The 19545-nt window shown below is 44.8% G+C and overlaps 1 protein-coding gene across 2 annotated transcripts in view; it reads left to right on the top strand.

Moving 5' to 3' along the window:
- The window catches only part of tmem9b (TMEM9 domain family, member B), a 94010-nt gene that overhangs the window by 28057 nt on the left and 46408 nt on the right, over nt 1-19545 (top strand). For both annotated transcript variants that reach the window (XM_078549197.1, XM_078549198.1), the window contains exons 3-4: nt 4455-4563; nt 17060-17191. In XM_078549197.1, the coding sequence (XP_078405323.1) occupies nt 4455-4563; nt 17060-17191 (241 nt within the window). The remainder of the gene's footprint in view (nt 1-4454; nt 4564-17059; nt 17192-19545) is intronic.

Here is a 19545-nt window from a genome sequence, read left to right on the forward strand (position 1 = left end):
TCCGATGAGGTTGCGACAACTGGGGAGATGCCAGCTGTGGAACTGACAGCTCCCTCCCAGGCGGAGCCAGCACAGGCTCCAAGGGCCAGGGACGGCCGCCAAGGTCATCTAGGCCAACAGGACAGCAGACTGAGCAGGCTGTTTCAGATGCCTCTCCCAGCGAGGTGGCAGCACCAAGATGTAGCAGCTGAAAACGTAAACATAAGGCACCTTAGACACACCACGGGTTTATCACTGGTGCTTTTATGTTGGCCGCAATGAGGTCTTTATGAGTTGGTGTGATGTTTAATATCTTTGTCATTTTGTTTTCTTAAGTTCCTTTTGTTGTAATATTAAATTCAGACATGTCACCATGGCTGAGGGTGCCTCTTTTCTTCTCAGGTGGATGGTTACCAATCATGTCATGAGTGATTTGTGGGACATTCAGCTTTATTAACAAGGCCCTTAGTTAATGTTCCTATCCAGGCAGATTTTGCACTTAGGTATTGAGTATGGAGCCTGCAGCCCAGGCTTGTCCTGAAGGTCCATATGTGTTGTGCTAGCTGAAGGTTCGTTGGATTAAAGCCTCCCAGGTGTCCCTGCCCTCCTGGAGTATGCCCAGCATCTACCCCCTCGGCATTTCCCTGAGCGTGCTCATCCTCGGACTCACTTCTGGACTCATCGTGTGCAGCCGCAGCCACTGCGTCTACATCTTCGTCGTCCACAGCATCCCCCCTTTCCAGCGCAAGATTGTGGAGAGCGCAGCATGCAACTACTATCAGCGACACGATCTAGGCACTACTGGAGCGCACCCCCTGAGCAGTCCAGGCATAGGACGCGCAATTTGAGAAGACCGATAGCTCTCTCCACCGCAGCCCTTGTGGAGGCGTGGCTCCTATTATACCACTGCTCAGCTTTCGGTTCTTGGATGGCAGAGAGGTATCATGAGCCACCTTCTGAGGGGAGAGCCCTTGTCACCCAGCAGCCATCCATCAAGCTGGGCAGAGCCTCAGCACCTGGGAGTGTCTGAGCATGTAGGCGTCATGGGAGCTGCCTGAGTACCTTGTACAGACTTATGGAATCAGCATCCTGTGATCACACACTATCTGCACGTTCAAGAAGTGGTAGCGCTTCCTGTTGACAAAGGCACCAGGCTCACCTGCTGGCACCTTGATAGCCACATGTGTGCAGTCCATTGCACCCTGGACGCTGGGGAAGCCAGCAATCGCCGCGAAGCCTCTGGTTCGCTGTGTCTGGCTTGCCTGGTCCCAACTGTAGTGGATGAAGGTCAATGCACTCCTGAACAGAGCATCTGTCACCTGCTTTACACAAGTGTGAACAGCTGATTGGGAGACAGCGCAAAGATCACCCACTGACCCCTGGAAGGAGCCAGGGGCATAGAAGTTGAGGGCAGCTGTGACCTTTACAGCCACTGGCATGGGGTGTCCAGCCACACAGTTTGCTGAGATCTCAGGCCCAATCATCTGACAGATATAGTTGACTGTCTGCCTTGAGAGACAGGGCCTCCTTTGGCACTGCACCTCAGACATATTGAGGTAACTGCTTTGCTGTCTGTATACCCTGGCAGCAGGATAGTGGCGTCTTCTGCTGCCCCTTCCACCTTCGACTACCTCTTGGCCCTGCACCCTTTGTGCCTGCGCCTGTCCTCCCAAAGGTGGCTCCCCTGGAGGCTGAATGTGCACTCCTGACCTCCTCCCCCTTCTGGCCCCGCCTTCCTCCTCAGAGGAGGTGCCTCCAGTGGAGAGTTCAGCTCGCATTCCTAGGCTAAGGGAAGGCTTCCTGAAACCTGCAGGCCCAAAAATGATTCCTCACTGCAGAGTGCTGACCTAAAGGTTGTGAGTCCAGTCCAAGCAGCTGGTATGTGTTTTGAAGTATTGCAGATCACACAGGCAAGTATCAGTAACTTTGAAAAATCAATATTTGACAGAGCACACTCGTGACCCCACTGAGCCTTCTTATCCCGCCCGTGGATGAGCCTTATACAAATGTGTCCTACCTGCTTTGCCCGTCGCGCCCGTCCACTGACCCAAAGATCGCATGGCCGCCGAAAAATAGCCGTCAATTGGCGCCTCAAGGGCCTTAAGTGGCCCGTTAATTAATGGCGGGCCGCATTGGATATCATCGTGCACCCGCCCAACGAAATATCGCGATTGTGCGTTGTGACGTTCAGCCGACATCACTACGTGTCATTTTACGCGTTAGCATGCAGGTCCCACCCCCACACACCAACGGGAAAATCCTGCCCATTGAGTAGTTTGGGTATAAAACAGCTAAAGTCCACGGCATACCATCCACTGACACAGGGAGCTTTAGAGAGATACCATCAAACACTCAAAACAATTTTTTTAAAAATTCATTTAAGGGATGTGGTCTTTGTTGGCTAGGCCAGCATTTATTGCCCATCCCTAATTGCCCTTGAGAAGGTGGTGGTGAACTGCCTTCTTGAACTGTTCTAGTCCATGTGGTGTAGGTACACCCACAGCGCGGTTACGGAGGGAGTTCCAGGATTTTGACCCAATGACAGTGAAGGAATGGCGATATATTTCCAAGTCAGAATGGTAAGTGGCTTGGAGGGGAACTTCCAGGTGGTGGTGTTCCCATCTACCGGCTACCCTTGTCCTTCTAGATGGTAGCGATCGTGAGTTTGTAAGGTGCTGCCTAAGGACCCCTGGTGAGTTCTTGCCATGCATTGTGTAGATAGTACACACTGCTATTACTGTGCATTGGTGGTGGAGGGAGTGAATGTTTGTGGATGGGGTGCCAATCAAGCAGGCTGCTTTGTCCTGGATGGTGTCGAGCTTCTTCTTTAGTGTTGTTGGAGCTGCACTCATTCAGGCAAGTGGAGAGTATTCCATCACACTGCTGATTAAAGCATATTGTCATGAATATCCCCATGATTGGGACAAAGGACTGGACTTTTATTTGCCACCCGAGATTCACCAAATGGTGACTGGTTTTAGACCTTTTGAATTAATCTATGGACATGAGATAAGAGGTCTTCTGAAATTAATCGAAGAAAAGTTCTTAGGACTGAGGGACCAGAATTCTGTTAGATCAACAGGGTTGAGATCTCTTCAAATTTTATCCTTTTAAAAGAAATGTTCCCATACTCCGGCCTCTACAGGGGACTGTGTTTGTTTTGTCCTGTTTTGTGGTTGTCTGAGAGTGTATGGGGTTTCAAATATCTAAAAAGGGGAAAACCTTTACAGTTCTAAACTAGAACTTGCATATTAACCAGTTTATTAACTTGCTTTAAAAAGTAATTTGTTTTATAATAAATCATTTTTTTTTTGTGTTTACTGAAAGAAGCCTGGTTGGAGTATTTTTATGCTGGGAATAACAGTATCAAAGATAAATAATTGGCCAGTTTTGTGGGTAAATTAAACTTTTAAACTTTTGCTATGACCTGTGGAGAAGTGAAGCTAGAATTAACTGCGCACTCCTCCCATCTCGGTCTGTAATGCCTGCCATTTATCAACCCAAGCCTGAATGTTGTCCAAGTCTTCCTGCGTATGGACACAGACTGCTTCTGTATCTGAGGGAGTCACGAATGGTGCTGAACATTGTGCAGTCATCAGTGAACATCCCTACTTCTGAACTTATGATGGAAGGACAGTCATTGCTGAAGCAGTTGGAGATGGATGGGCCTCAGACACTATCCTCAGGAACTCCTGCAGCGATGCTCTGGGACTGAGATGTTGACCTCCAACAACCGCAACCATCTTCCTTTGTGCTAGGTATGACTTCATGTCACACTTAGTCAACTGCTGTATTGATGTCAAGGGCAGTCACTCTCACCTCTTTAGTTCAGCTCTTTTCTCCATGTTTGGCCCAAGGCTGTAATGAGGTCAGTAGCCAAATGGCCCTGGTGGAACCCAAACTGAGCATCAATGAGCAGGTTATTGCTGAGTAAGCACCGCTTGACAGCACTGTCAACAACCCCTTCCGTCACTTTGCTGATGATCGAGAATCTACTGATAGGGCGGTAATTTGTCAGGTTGGATTTGTCCTGATTTTTGTGGACAGGACATGCCTGGGCAATTTTCCACATTTCCGGATAGACGTCAGTGTTGTAGCTATACTGGAGCAGCTTGACTAGGGGCGTGACTAGTTCTGGAGCATAAGTTTTCAGTACTATTGCCAGAATGTTGTCAGGGCCCAAAGGCTATTATTTCTAGTTACAGTTCAGAAAGAGTGCACAAAATCACTCTCTGAACCTGCTGAAATTATCTTAAGTCTTTTATGTTTCAACTGATAAAAGTTAACTATTCTGAATCACACTATGATAGTTGTCTTTTTAAATTTAGAAGTACATATGGTTATAATTTCCTCCACTGGCACAATTAAAAAAGATCTGACCAAACATCACAGTGTATTCCTCAATGGACTAAATGCAAGTAGGGAAAGTGAAAGTTTATAGCACCTTGACAGCAGCTGAATCTTGTCTTTTTCAGTGACTGCCTACATGTTGTTGATCCCATGCCAGTTGCTGGACAAGATGTTGAAGCTTACTGCTTGAGATGTGAATGCAAATATGAAGAAAGAAGCACAGTTACAATTAAGGTATTTTTTTAAGTTTAAGCATGAAGATTTTCTTCCCTGTTTAACCATGTTTTGTTTAATGTATTCTTCGTAAAGGAAAAATATAGGAACTGTCTGGCTGTAAATACAGAAATATCTATTTTCTTATTGGTAGAATTCAGGTGCCTCATATTATCATACTGCAATTGATTTATCACTAATAATAAACTATTGATATAAGATTCTTGCCCATGTTTCTGCTGAAAATGACCAAACCATATGATGCACTCTGAAATTTTATTAGAAAGTCTTTTTTGTTTCATTCCATTTACAAAATAATGGCAAAAATAGCTGGCTTTTTTATTATTTTGAAAATCACATCTCTAGTAGTGCCACTACTTCATGATGATAGAAAGATGAAAATCCTGAAATGCAGCTCTGTAGCGCCCGTTTTTTGGTGCAACAGATGCTATTTTGCCTCCAAAACAGCGTGTAGGCATCCAGTGTTAGCTGCTCCAGATGCCATTTTGGTGAGTGTGTTAGCACATGTACAGGGAGTGTCTACCGGAAGTATGTAGAGCAGGCAGATCATGACATCTGTCAGTGTGTAGTGCTTGTTTGATGCAAGTGCTGCCATTTTGGAGCGTAAGGCTCCAACTGACTCCCTCTTTTAATCTTGCACAGTTTAACATGTGATCAACAGGAAAAGGAAGCCCCTTCCCCTGCCCGGGCTATTTGAAGGGATCATGAACCACTTGCTACTTAGCTGCTGATTGATATCAGCGGGCTGTTACTGTAGTTCTCAAACTGTTTCGAGGTTTCCAGCGTTGTTTAAAGTTGCTGAAGTCTACAGGGAATGGTGTGACATGTGCTGAAGGACTTTGTCTTGACTTCATGGATTCTGCACTAACCACTTCTCCTTGGTGTGGGTTCAGTAGTTTCCGTCCACTTTGGATTACAGCATAATAAGGAAAATGAGCAGAGGCAACACAGGTCACAAGTGGCTGGATGAGGGAGAGATGGGCTCTCAGCAGGAGACTATACCTACCTAGAGTGTTCAGGGATCAATTCTTCTACCTGAACCTTAGTGAGAAAGTGTTGTTAGACATCTCCACTTTACTAAGCAGGATCTTACTGAAGTCTGCCACCTGCTTCAGCCACAAATACAACCTCAGAGCAGGACGAGGACAGTGTTGCCATTGCTGTGAAGGTAACTGTGGCCATGAACTTTTATGCATCTGGCTCTTTATAGGTTTGGGCAGACAATATTGACATCATTTCCCTGTTCACTAACTAGTGTTACATAAATGAGGTCAGAGAGGCTCTGTACTCCAAGAGAGCAGAATACATTTCATTCTCTCTCGCCAGAAAGAAGAATGTGGAACAAGCACATGGCTTCACAAGGATTGCAGGCTCTCCGTAGTACACACACACCATTTTGCAGGCACCACATGTCAACTCTGAGATGCACCTCAATTGGAAAGGATTCTGCTCCCCTCAGTGTCCGACTGGTATTTCAGTTTACGCAGTATATCATGCAGGTCAGTGCCCAGCATCCTGGCAACTGTCATGATGCTTTCATGCAGTGGCAGTCTGCTGTTTCATCTGCATTTGAGCCACCACATCAAATTAAAGGGTGGCTCCTGGGTGACAAGGACTATCGGTAACCAAATGGCTCATGACTCCAATGGGAAGCGTGCATACAATGAAAATCATGCTGTCACATAAAATGAGATTGAGTAGTCCATTGGGTTGCTTAAACAATTATTCCGCAGCTTGGACCATGCTGGACAAGCCCTACAGTACCTGACGGAGCACGTCAAGATTTGCCATGGCTTGCTGCATGCTACATAATCTCACCAGCTTGAGAGCACAGCCCTCGCCACCAGGTATACATCAACCACCTGAGGAAGTGGCAGAGGAAAGGAGAAGGCAACTAATATGGCTTCTTTCTGGCCAGCCTGTCCATGATTGTCTCATCCGCGTCCAGTACCAGTGACTGCAAACCCATTTCCCCATTTACCAGCTCCACACCTTACCTTCCCTCTGTTGCTGACCATCACAACAGCATCTTGGCCACAATGCTAGGGTGAAAACCACCACTAAACAAACATTCCAATCTGAATATTTAAATCAAACCATGGCTTGTTGCTTACAAATGTTAATCATTCACACTTGTACATTCACTTAGTGCCTGTCCTACATGTGCCTTGCCTGCCCTCGTGCTCCTATACAGTGCTCCAGTGGCTGAAGCATTGCTTCTTACTTTTGGTGGGGGAGACCACAGATGACCTTCCAAGATAACCTCAAGCAGCCCTAGCCCTAGAAGACCTGGCTTTGGACTACACCATTTCGCCATGGGTGGCAGCATTCTGGACTGGCTGGCTGACGGCCAATGACAAGGGCAGTGGTTGGAGGACAAATGTTGTCATCCTGAGAGAGGACAGCAGGTTTGTACAACATGGTGCCACAGCCACTCCCTCAGGGCAGCGCCTCAGCAAACCTAGCAGTGTGTTAGAGGACAGATAGCTGGACTGATATGATACCCTGTAAACCCCTTTGAACACTAATATCTACAGATATGATGGCAGCAATCTGATCTTATATGGCAGCAAGCTGAGCTTACATGACTTCCACTGCACCACCCAGATGTTGGATGGCTTTGCTTATGCTGCATTGGAAACCGAGACATTGTCCATGAGACGCTGCATCATGGATGGGCCTGTGAGTATTCCTGTGGAGTTAGCCACCACTTCCACACTGGAAAGGTTGGACTTCAAGCTCTGTGCAAAGCCCAGTGCCAACATGGTGCCAGACCCCTCCATATTCCTTGACATTAACCAGAAGATTTCAGGCAGGCCTGCTAAGGCACCAAGCATTTTGGTGTGCATACCCATCAACCTTTTTCAATAGGCCTCCTCATCAAAGCCCTCATCTCATTCTTCTGCAACAGAACTCGTGTGTGATCTCGCCTTCTGGTACCCGTACTATCCCTATCCCTTGAGCTGACTGGAAGGTGACTAATGCCCATTTTCTCACCGAGCTGGATTTTACCAGCCTTCTAGGGATAAGAATGTAAGAAATAGGAGCAGGAGAAGACCATAAGGCCTATCGAGCCTGCTCCACCATTCAATATGATCAAGGCTGATTTTGGGCTTCAACTTCACTTTCCCACCCGCTCCCCATATCCTTGGATTCTTTGAGGGACTAAAGATCTCTCTATCTCAGCCTTAAATCTATTCAAAGATGGCACATCCATAATGCTCTGGGGTAGAAAATTCAAAAGATTCACAACCATTGGAGTGAAGAATTTTTTCCTTATTTCAGTCCTAAATGATCAACGCCTTATCCTGAATCTAAGCCCTCCTCGTTCTAGATTGCCCAGCTAAGGGTAACAACATCGCAGCATCTACCCTGCCAAGCCCCTTCATAATCTTGAATGTTTCAATGAGATTACTTTTCATTCTTCTAAACTCCAAAGAATATAGATTTACTCAATACAGAATATAGATTTACCTAATTTACTCAGCCTCTCATAGAACAACCCCCTCATCCCAGGGACCAATTTATTGAACTTTCGCTGTGTAGCTCCAATGTCTTTCTTAAATATGGAGATCAAAATTGCACACAGTATTCCAGGTGCAGTCTCACCAAACTGTAGCAAGACTTTATTCTTGTACTCCAATCCCTTTGTAATAAAGGCCAACATGGCATTGGCTTTCCAAATTGCTTGCTACATCTGCATGCTAACTTTTTGTATTCCCTGTATGAGCATGAGCCAAATCTCTTTGATCATAAACATTTACAAGGTTCATGCTTTTTAAAAAGTATTCTGCTTTTCTATTCCTATGACCAAAGTGAACAACCTCACACTTCCCCACATTATACTGTCTGCTACCTTGTTGCCCACTCACTTAACCTGTCTATATCTCTTTGCAGCCTCACTATGTGCAGCCTCATTATGTCCTCCATTCAGCTTGCATTCCCACCTAGCTTTATGTCATCAGCAAACTTAGATACGTTACTCTCTGTCTCTTTGTTTAAGACATTAATATAGATTGTAAATAGCTAAGGCCCCAGCACTGATTCTTGCAGCACTCCACTAGTCACAGCCTGCCAATTTGAAAATGCCCCATTTATCCCTACTCTCTGCTTCCTGTCTGTTAACCAATCCTCTATCCATGTTAATATATCACCCCAAACCCCAGGAGCCCTTACTTGTGTATTAACCTTTTGTGTGGCACCTTATCGAATGCCTTTTGGAAATTGAAGTGTACTACATCTACTGATTCCCCTTTATTTACACTACTAGTCACATCCTCAAAAAGACTAATAAATCTGTCAAATAGAATTTCCCTTTAGTAAAACCATGTTGACTTGTTCTAATCATAATATGCTTTTCTAAGTGTATTGTTAAGACTTCCTTAATAATAGATTCCAGCACTTTCCCAATGACTGATGTCAGGGTAACTGGCATGTAGTTCCCCATTTTCTCTCTCTCTCCTTTCTTAAATAACAGTGTTACATTTGCTAAACTCCAATATGCTGGGACCATTCCAGTATCTAGGGAGTTTTGGAAAATCATAGCTAACAGATCCACTGTCTCTGCAGCTCTCTTTTAGAACTCTAGGATGTAGGCCATCAGGTTCTGGATATTTGTCATATTTTAGTCCCTTAGGTTTCTCTAGGATGATCTGGGAGATGGGGTGGGTCCATAAAATGAAGGGTGTGGTGTCCATCACCTTCCTGCCACCATGGCATTTCATCCGTGGCAGGAGAGTAATTGTGCCACTTAAGTGGTCAAATAGGGCCCTTCCTGTCGCCGGCTTGGGGTGGGGTTTGGCACTCCTAATTAAGAAGTGTGGCCTATGGAGGGACCCCCACCAGTGGCAGTGGCTGCCCTTGCAGCAACACCGTTCCAATCCCCATGCCTGCTCTTATGAAAACACCCTCCACTCCTCATGCCCGCCCCAATCACCCATGCCAGCCCCCTCACTGGGGCCTTGTCTGACTGACACAGGGGACCCCTAACCCCACTTGCCTTGTTTTGAGCACTGCGTCCATTGCTGTGTCTCATTGCAGTCCCAGCAGTGGCCACTGCTCTGGTGGCACTGAAGAATTGCCAACCCTCTGATTGCCCTACAGGTCTTGTCGTTTAAAGGGACAGGAGCACCAGGAGCTAATTAGCTGCACAATGGGCCTAAAATGCGAATGAGGTTTTTCTAATTGGCTGAGACAGGGTTGCACCTGGCTTTCCAGCTCATTGTAGGGGCTTCCACGTCCCCTACAAAATTCTCCCCACCATGTGTGGACCCTGCCTCTAAGCTATGTTCTAAAGCAGCCTTGTCCAACCTTTTCGTTTCGGGGGGGGGGCCACATTCCAAAATTTTTCTCACTGAAGGGGCCAATGAGCAAATTTTGGAAAGATAAAGTGTGGCACAACATTAAACTTGAATTTAAAAAACAAACTGAGGTATTAAAAGAAACAACTTGCTGACCAAAAGAAACTATCAAAGCAATGAATTGATTTTTTAAAAATGAGTAATAAATAAAAATGAGTATGAGAGATTAGGCGAGAGCGTGTGTCCAGCTCACTGACGGTCTCAGGGTGCTCACTCACTCACCCACACACGCTGTGAGTGGATGAGAATACATTTTGGTGTATGGGGATGAGTGTGAATGAGAACACTGAGACTGGGAGTGAGCCAGACTTGCGCACACACTCTTCCTCCCTCATACGCTCTTCCCCCTTCACACGCTCTTGCCCCGTGCACACTTACCCCCTCCCACTCACACACTCTCTCTCTTCCCCCCTCTTCTCACACACTCTCTCTCTCTCTCCCCCACACACTCTTTCCCCCTCACACTCTCACTCTCTCTCTCTCCCTCCTCACACTCACACACACACACACTCTCTCACTCCCCTACGCTCTTTCTCTCTCCCCTCATAATCCCTCACAATCTCTCTCTCTCTCACACCCTCAATCTCTCACAGTCTTCACTTCTCCACTCAGACGCTGGTGGGCCCCGCTCCCTGCCCTCACTTTCCAGGCCCTGGAACTTAAAAACTTACCTTCCCACTGTTTGTTCCTCACGATAGGCACTCACGAGCCCATCAGCAGCAAATGCAGGGAGGAACCAGCCTGTGATTGAGGAGCTTTACAGCATTTTTCAAATATAAGTCAGTTGAATGTCCAACACATTACAACCAAGAGGCCTCAGGGGCTGCAATGGGGTCACGAGTTGGACAAGCCTGTTCTAAAGTATGCACAAAGTGTCAATATCTGTGAGTGTGAGTGCAAGTGACAGTGTTTCTTTTTCCCCACCGTCTTTCTGCTGTTCCACCTTTTTCTCTTCCATTGTCTGGCCAGGTTGCAGTTCTTGGGTATCTGTAAAGAGAAAGGCACCTAGGTAGGGTTGTGGTGAGGGTCATGGGAAAAGGCATGCAGCATCTACAGCTTGTAAATCAGAAGAAATTGTGCGATGAAGGGAAAGTAGGATCTGAGAAGGAGGATCACGTATCAGCATGGTTTTAGCCCTGTCGCTGGCCATAGCCTCAGTAATAGCTGCTCCATGATGGCAAGAAATGTCTCCTCCACGTGGGTGAGGACATGCAGCCATGACAGTCCCCTGCCGGTTATATGTTATTGCCCCAGTTATGTGTCAATAAGTTGATAGTTTGTTTGAGCATCAAAGGGGGGTCAGAGGTAAAAAGAAACATGTTTGCATCTTGCAGGAGTTCCATAGGTAAATAGTAGTGAGTATATTTTATTGACCCGAATGAAAAGACAAGATAGAGACATAAAAGATTTTATATTTGGAAGGATTTGAGTTTCAAAGAGGTGCAAGAACAATGGAATCTGAGATGAAAGGGAAAAAAGAGGTATTTTGGAGTTACAGCTGAGAGCTTAGGATAGAGATAGCTGTAGCTATGGAGATAGCTGGAGCAGTTTGAACTGCTGAGCTATAGCTGGAGCTCTGGGCTGGGAGAAGATGGCACTTGAACCAGCCATCCAGCCAAGCCAGAAAAGCCTTGGGCTGCAACAGGCAGTTTTATTCTAAGTGGGTTCCACCACAGAGTGGAAGAGGGGGGAAGGTCATGTGGGTATTAAAGCAACAGCAGTTTGCCTTTGATACTATTACTGGATTTCGTAATTAAATATCTATAAGGGAGTGTTGACTGGAAGGTGTTTACTTGTGGGTCTGACCAAGTAGAGAGTTTTTTGGGGAATGTTTTGCATGACTAACCTTAATTGTGTAACTGTAATCTTGCACGCTTAAGTTTTCTTTCATTCTTGTTAATAAAACTTCTAATTTTTAAAAAAATCCCAGAAGTGTTACTGGATCTCTTACTAATGAGATTGGTACATCGTCTTCTCGTTTTCAGAATACAAAAGAAGAGTGTGGCCCTTAAGCCAAGCTTCCCTCTGGGATTTGGTTTGCGCAGCAATTAACACCGGATGTGGTCATAAGTTCCAGTACTTGCTTCAAGCAGAATGCCCCGTCCACTTAGAGATGCAGACTGGATTTAAGTAATACAATGGTGTTAACATCAAAAAAAACTTGGGCCTCTGCCGAGGCATGCACATGCTGCTTGCAACAGAAAAAAACATGTATGGGTGAATTACATGTTGGCATACATGAATCCATTTTGTGCCTGAAGTGTACTGCTGTGAGCCCTTATATTGTTACTATCCATACTAGAAGGAATTTGCTATATATACATTCATGTGCTTTTGCTACTATATCAAGATTGTTTCTAGCTATTGACTATTGCGACAATTGTACAGGCAATTGTACAGGCAAGGTAGCAACATTTTCATTGTAAAGATTCCCTTTTAACCCTCTCCCAATGTAACAGCAGAGCTTCCTATAGGAGAGCTGAAAAAGTTCAGGAGAGAGGAATCAGTGGGCAATTCTTGTGTTTGCTAGTACATAAGAACTAGGAGCAGCAGTAGGCAATTCAGCCCCTCAAGCCTGTCCCGCCATTCAATATGATCGTGGCTGATCTCATTTCGGCCTCAACTCCAATTTCCCGCCCTCTCCCCATAACCTTTCAACCCGTTACTAATTAAAAATCTGTCTATCTCCTCCTTAAATTTATTCAGCATCCCGGCGTCCACTGCACTCTGAGGTAGTGAATTCCACTGATTCACAACCCTTTGAGAAAAATAATTCCTCCTCATCTCTGATTTAAATCTACCACTCGTAAGCCTAAAACTATATCCCCTCCTAGAATGCCCCACAAGAGGAAACATCCACTCCATGTCTACTCTGTCTATCCCCTTTAGCATCTTATATACCCCAGTTAGATCTTCTCTCATCATTCTAAACTCTAGCGAGTATCGGCTTAAACTGCTCAATCTCTCCTCATAAGACAAGCCCCACATCTCTAGAATCAATCTAGTGAACCTCCTCTGAACCCCCTCCAATGCAACTGCATCCTTCCTCAAGTAAGGGGACCAAAACTGTGCACAGTACTCCAGGTGCGGTCTCACCAATGCCTTGTACAGTTGCAACAACACTTACCTATTTTTATACTCTATTCCTTTAACAATAAATGCCAAAATTCCATTTGCCTTCCTTATACCTGCAGTACCTGCATACTAGCTTTCAGCAATTCATGCATGAGGACACCCAGATCCTTCTGCACTGAAGCATTCTGAAGTTTCTCTCCATTTAAATAATAAGTCGCCTTTTTATTCTTCTGACCAAAATGGATAACCTCACACTTATCCACGTTAAACTCCATCTGCTAAATTTTGGCCCATTCACCTAAGCTGTCCATATCCATTTGTAAATTTCTTATTTCTTCATTGCAACTTACTTTCCCACCTATTTTGGTATCATCTGCAAATTTAGCTATAGCACCTTCTATCCCTGAATCCAAGTCATTAATATAGATTGTAAATAGTTAGGGCCCAAGGACCGAACCCTGTGGCACCCCACTAGTTATAGCTTGCCATCCAGAAAGAGACCCATTTATCCCAACTCTCTGCTTTCTGTTGGTTAGCCAATCCTCTATCCATGCTAATATATTACCCCAAACTCTGTGTGATCTTATCTTGTGTATTAATCTTTTGTGTGGCACCTTATCAAAGGCCTTCTGGAAGTCCAGATATACTACATCTACAGGATCCCCATTATCCACTTTGCTTGTCACAACTTCAAAGAACTCTAGCAAATTAGTCAAACACGAGTTACTCTTCATAAAACCATGCTGACTCTGATGGATTGCATTTTGACTTTCCAAATGCCCCATTACCACTTCCTTAATAATGGATCCCAACAATTTCCCAATGACAGACGTTAAACAAACTGGTCTATAGTTTCCTACTTTCTACCTCCACCCCCTTTTTGAATAAGGGCATTATATTAGCATTTTTACAATCCTCTGGAACCCCTCCTGAATCCAGGGAATTTTGGAATATTATAGCCAATGCATCAACTATCTCCGCTGCCACTTCCTTTAAGACCCTGGGATGAAGGCCATCAGGTCTACCCTTTAATCTCAATAGTTTGCTTTGTACTTTTTGTCTAGTGATGGTGATTGTTCTAAGTTCCTCCTTCTCCATACCCTCTGCACAACCTGTTACTATTGGGGTGGTACTAGTGTTCTCCACCATGAAAACTGAGGCAAAATATTGATTAAGCGTCTCTGCCATTTCTGCGTTCCCCACTATTAACTCCCCAGTCTCATCCTCCAAGGGACCAACTTTCACTTTAGCTACTTTCTTTCCTTTTATATACGTGTAGAAACTTTTGCTATCAGTTTTTACATTTTGCGCTAGTTTTCTTTCATAATTTACCTTTGTTCTTTTTATTATTTTTTTAGTAACCCTTTGTTGATCTTTAAAAGTTTCCCAATCTTCCAGCCTGTCACTGACCTTTGCAATTTGGTATGCCTTAGTTTTTGCCCCTATGTTATCTTTAACTTCCTTGCTCAGCCATGGATGCTTTTTCCCCCTCTTACCATCTTTCTTCCTGTTTGGAATATATTTTACTTGGGAGGAATTGAATATCTCCTTAAATACCTGCCACTGTACATCAACTGTCCTACCTTGTAGTCTTCCTGCCCAGTCCACTACGGCCAAATCTGCCCTCATGCCTATGTAGTTACCTTTGTTTAACTCCAGAACACTAGTGTGGGACTCAAGTTTCTCGCTCTCAAACTGAACTTGAAATTCTAGCATGCTATGATCACTCTTCCCTAGAGGATCCTTTACACTGAGATCATTAATTAATCCCATCACATTACACAAAACTAACTCCAGAATAGCCTGCTCCCTGGTTGGTTCCACAACATATTGCTCCAAGAAACAATCCCTAATACACATTATGAACTCTCCCTCGAGGCTACCCTTGCCAATTTGATTAGTCAGTCCATATGCATATTCAAATCACCCATGATTATTGCCGGGCCTTCTTACATGCTCCCAGTATTTCCTAGTTTACACTGTGCCCTACTGCTGAACTACTGTTTGGGGACCTTTAGATTACACCCACCAGGGACTTATTTCCCTTGCTATTTCTTATTTCTACCCAGACTGACTCTATGTCTTGCTCTCCAGTGCCTATGTCATTCCTCACTATAGCACTGATCTCTTCCTTTACTAACAAAGCTACACCATCTCCTTTCCCTTCCTGCCTATCCTTCCGAAACACTGAGTATCCTTGGATATTCAACTCCCAAACCTGTTCTCCCTGTAACCACGTCTCAGTAATCATCACCATATCATACGTATTTATCTCTATTTGCACTGTTAACTCATTAGTTTTATTCCGAATGCTACGCGGACTCAGATACAAAGCCTTTAAGTTTGCCCTATTGTCAATTTTTCCTACTCTTATCTGATTCTTTGGTGCAATATGGCGTTCACACACTCTGTCCCTTCCTTTCACTTTTTGGTAACAATCAGCTTCATCACCTGCAATCTTACCCTCTCCTTAAACTTTGATTTTTTATATTTCCATGCAACTGAACCCTCCCCCGCCACTATTTAGTTTAAAGCCCTATCTACAACCCTAGTTATGCGATTCGCCAGGACACTGGTCCCAGCATGATTCAAGTGGAGCCCATCCAAACGGAATAGCTCCCTCTTTCATCAGTACTGGTGCCAATGTCCCATGAATTTGAACCCATTTCTCCCACACCAGCCTTTGAGCCACGCATTTACCCCTTTAATCTTATTGACCCTGTGCCAATTAGCTTGTGGCTCAGGTAGTAATCCGGAGATAATTACCTCTTTGGTTCTGCTTTTTAATTTAGCCCCTAGCTGCTCGTATTCCCTCAGCAGAACCTCTTTCCTCATTCTACCTATATCTTTGGTATCTACGTGGACCACGATAACTGGATCTTTCCCCTCCCACTCCAAGTTCCTCTGCAACCCAGATGAGATATCCTTAACCCTGGCACCAGGTAGGCAACACAGCCTTCGGGACTCTCGATCCTGGCTACAGAGAACAGTATCTACTCCTCTAACTATACTATCCCCGATTACAACTACATTTCTCTTTTCTCTCCCCATTTGAATGGCTCCCTGTACCATGGTGCTATGGTCAGTTTGCTCATCCTCCCTACAAGTCCCCACTCTCGTCCACACAGGGAGCAAGAACCTCGAACCTGTTGGATAAGGGCAAGAGCTGAGGCTCCTGCAGTGCTACTTCCTGGATCCCTCTACCTGCCTCACTCATAGTCACACCCTCCTGTCCCTGACCACTTGCCGAATTTGAGGTAGTTAATCTAAGGGGTGTGACTGTCTCCTGAAACACAGCGTCCAGGTAACTCTCCCCCTCCATGATGTGTCGCAGTGTCCGAAGCTCAGACTCCACTCATCAACTCTGAGCCAGAGTTCCTCGAGCAACCGACGTTTGCTACAGATGTGGTCACTAGGAACTACAATGGGGTCCACCAGCTCCCACATCATGCGGCTACAACACATTGCCTGGCCCTGCATCTCTATTTTATTTAATTAGTTTTTCAATTTGTTTTTAAATTTCCTACTGGTCTTTAGTTTATCAATCCGTAAAATATTTCTCCTATTTACCTTTAATCTGAAAGCAAGTTAGAATAGAGGTTCAAAATACACTTTTTAAAATCAACTGGAACTTGCTGTCTTTGCTGAGTTGAAGCTGAAGTGTTAGGCCTCTGATCCTGGGCCCCAGTAGTCACCTTTAATCTGAAATCAACTTAGAATAGGTAGTTCAAACTAGCAGTTACTTACCAACCAATGAACTTTTCCTGTGATGTCACTCTTTTTTTTCACTCGGCGACGGTGACTGCAGAGGACACTCTTCCCAGACTGCTTCCCAGCGACGGTGACTGCAGAGGACACTCTTTCCATACTGCTTCCCGGCGACAGTGACTGCAAAGGACACTCTTCCCAGACTGCTTCATGACGACGGTGACTGCATAGGACAACCTTCCCAGACTCTAGTCAGGTTTATTTTCCGACATTCAGGAACTGATATTTTCATGTTATTGGCGAAAAGATGTAAAGCTGTATAGTTCATGTTTTTTGACATTTCTCTTATGCAGGTAACAATCATCATTTATTTGTCTATTCTGGGCTTACTGCTGCTTTATATGATTTATCTGACAATGGTGGAACCCTTGCTGAAGAAACATTTGTTACGTTCACGGCTACTACAGAATGAAGATGACTTTGGGGTGAGTTCTACTGCCTAAGAAATAAATTTAAAATATTGGCGTGAATATTCCAGTATGGGGAGCAGTAAATGACCCAACTTAAGCTGCTCATACTCCTTGGAACCCTGAAGAAACCCCAACGAGCGCACATGCACAGTACTTATGCAGGAAGTTTAAACTTGATTGCTGGTTTACCGTGCCCAAACTGCTGCACCATTTTCTACGACAATGGGATCAGATGACCTGAAACAGGCAGACTTGGGCTATTTGCTGTATGCTTACGTTAGTTTTTACACAGATTTACTTAGAGCTTTTCATAGCAGGTATAAAGCCCACTAAGCAGCATAACTTGAAAGTAAATCAGCTGGAGTGTCAAAGCAAAACAGCAATCGCAACAATGTTCACCTCCGTTCTAATACCGCATTCCCAACAATGTTCACCTTGTCCCTGCTCTGCATTCACCTCCAGCAATGTTCACCACCCCTCCAGCTCACCATCGCTCCCCCCACCCTCCAGACACCGCTTAACCCCTCCCGCGCCCCTCTTCCTGATTCACCTCCTGGAATTCCTGGCTCTTGTCCAACCGATGACAGAGCACTGTTGGGAGTGATAGGGGGTGGTGATGGATGAGCTGGGAGGGGAATGACAAAAACAGATGCCTAGTGCCTCCCGGCAATGACATGAGGTAGCCATCCACACAAATTACAAAGACCATTTGTTTCCAAGACTGTGTATCAACAATCTTTCCAAGAACAAGGACCCTCTCCACCGCTGACTAGAAGATCTGGGCCATTCACTTCACAGCTGTATAAAAACCGTAGAAGGCAAATAAAAGCCTGAGATACAGGCAGCATTTATTCTCAGATGGGGAGTTTGATTTTATGTCTGGCACTGAAATACTTAATTTGAAATGTAGTACAGTATATTACAGGATGTAATTACTAAAGAGGTTTAATCATAATTTGTATTTAGTGTATTTGAAATGCGTCAGCAACTTAATTTTATCATGAGTCAACCAAATTCTGCTGCATGTAAAAGCATGACTAAACAACACCAGACTATATTATGTTTTTTTGTCATGGAGCAGAATTTTTAGGCCGGCGTGGGGCCACGCACCTGACCTGATTGGATGCGAAATCGCGTGATATTTCGGTCGGCGGGCACATGCAAAAGTCGGAGGCGCACCTGCCGACAATTAAGAGGCCAATTAGTGTAACTAAAGTTACCAATTTTTCGTGGTCCGTCCAACCTTATGGTTGGTGGATGGGCAAATCGGCCAGGCAGATTTTGCATTTTTCATGAAATCACATCCAAGGGCAAGGCGAGGTTTCTGTTATTAAATAATCAGGGAGCTTTCATTCAGCGCTCACCCGCCCTCCTCCTGCCCCACCTTGGCAGCACAGCATTTCAGCGTGCGCTTCACACTGTCTGGCCAGCCAGCGTGAAATCATGGTTGGGGGCCGATCGCAGTCAGCTGTCCATTCTCCGGTCAATCCCAGGCCCGCCGATCGCGCCCGCTCACTGACCTAAAAATCCTGCCCATGGTCTTTATGTCTCAGGTGGCATTATTGCACTAAGATATGAAGAATGAAAGTCTTCTTAAAGGTATCAGGGTCTTATGTGATTTTTGTTGTTTTTGGATTATTCACTGTTTAATGTCTGAATGTTTAACACCACTCCAAAACTGTTGAAACAGCACAACAGATTAAGTCTTCCAATAGCAGTAGCTAGTACAGTAAGAGTATCAGTGCCGTAAACTGGTAGATGCATGTTTTATTTCTTCAACTCTAGTTTGTAACCTCAACAGTTTTGGGGAGGTATCCTGAGGAGACTAGGCTTATCTTGCAGGGCAATTAGGGAATCAGTATAGAGCTATTATTGCATGCTTCTGGAAATTGACTGAAAGTGATGGTGCTGGTAGGAGGGTGTTGACGAATGGGATGCATGATGTAAAAGGGTACCTTTCCCTTAAGCCAAGGCTGAAACTATTATTTACAATGCTTTTGTGTGCAAGTCCCCCAAGGGTGCAGCTTGTGAATTTGGTTTAAAGCTAGCATGATTCTCTACACAACTATTCGAAATCTAAAATGAGACTCCCTAATATGCCATTTCAAAAGCCCATAATGTATTGTGGCCACTCCTGTCTAGGTCAGCATTCCCCAATGGCAGATTCAACAAGGTGCACAGCAGGAATTTTGAGGCTGATTCCTCTTTTCTCTCCTCACTCTGCACTGAAATTCCAAAACAAAGTATGACACTTGACATCTTTAAAGGAACCTCCCAAAGGTTATTTACACTTTGCGGGAATGCCTATTTCCTCTCACACAAATGATTGTTTCAATAAATTGTTTTTGTGAAACTTCCTGAATCTCCAT

The sequence above is a fragment of the Cetorhinus maximus genome, chromosome 9, assembly GCF_964194155.1.
Source record: "Cetorhinus maximus chromosome 9, sCetMax3.hap1.1, whole genome shotgun sequence".
Taxonomy (NCBI): Eukaryota; Metazoa; Chordata; class Chondrichthyes; order Lamniformes; family Cetorhinidae; genus Cetorhinus; species Cetorhinus maximus.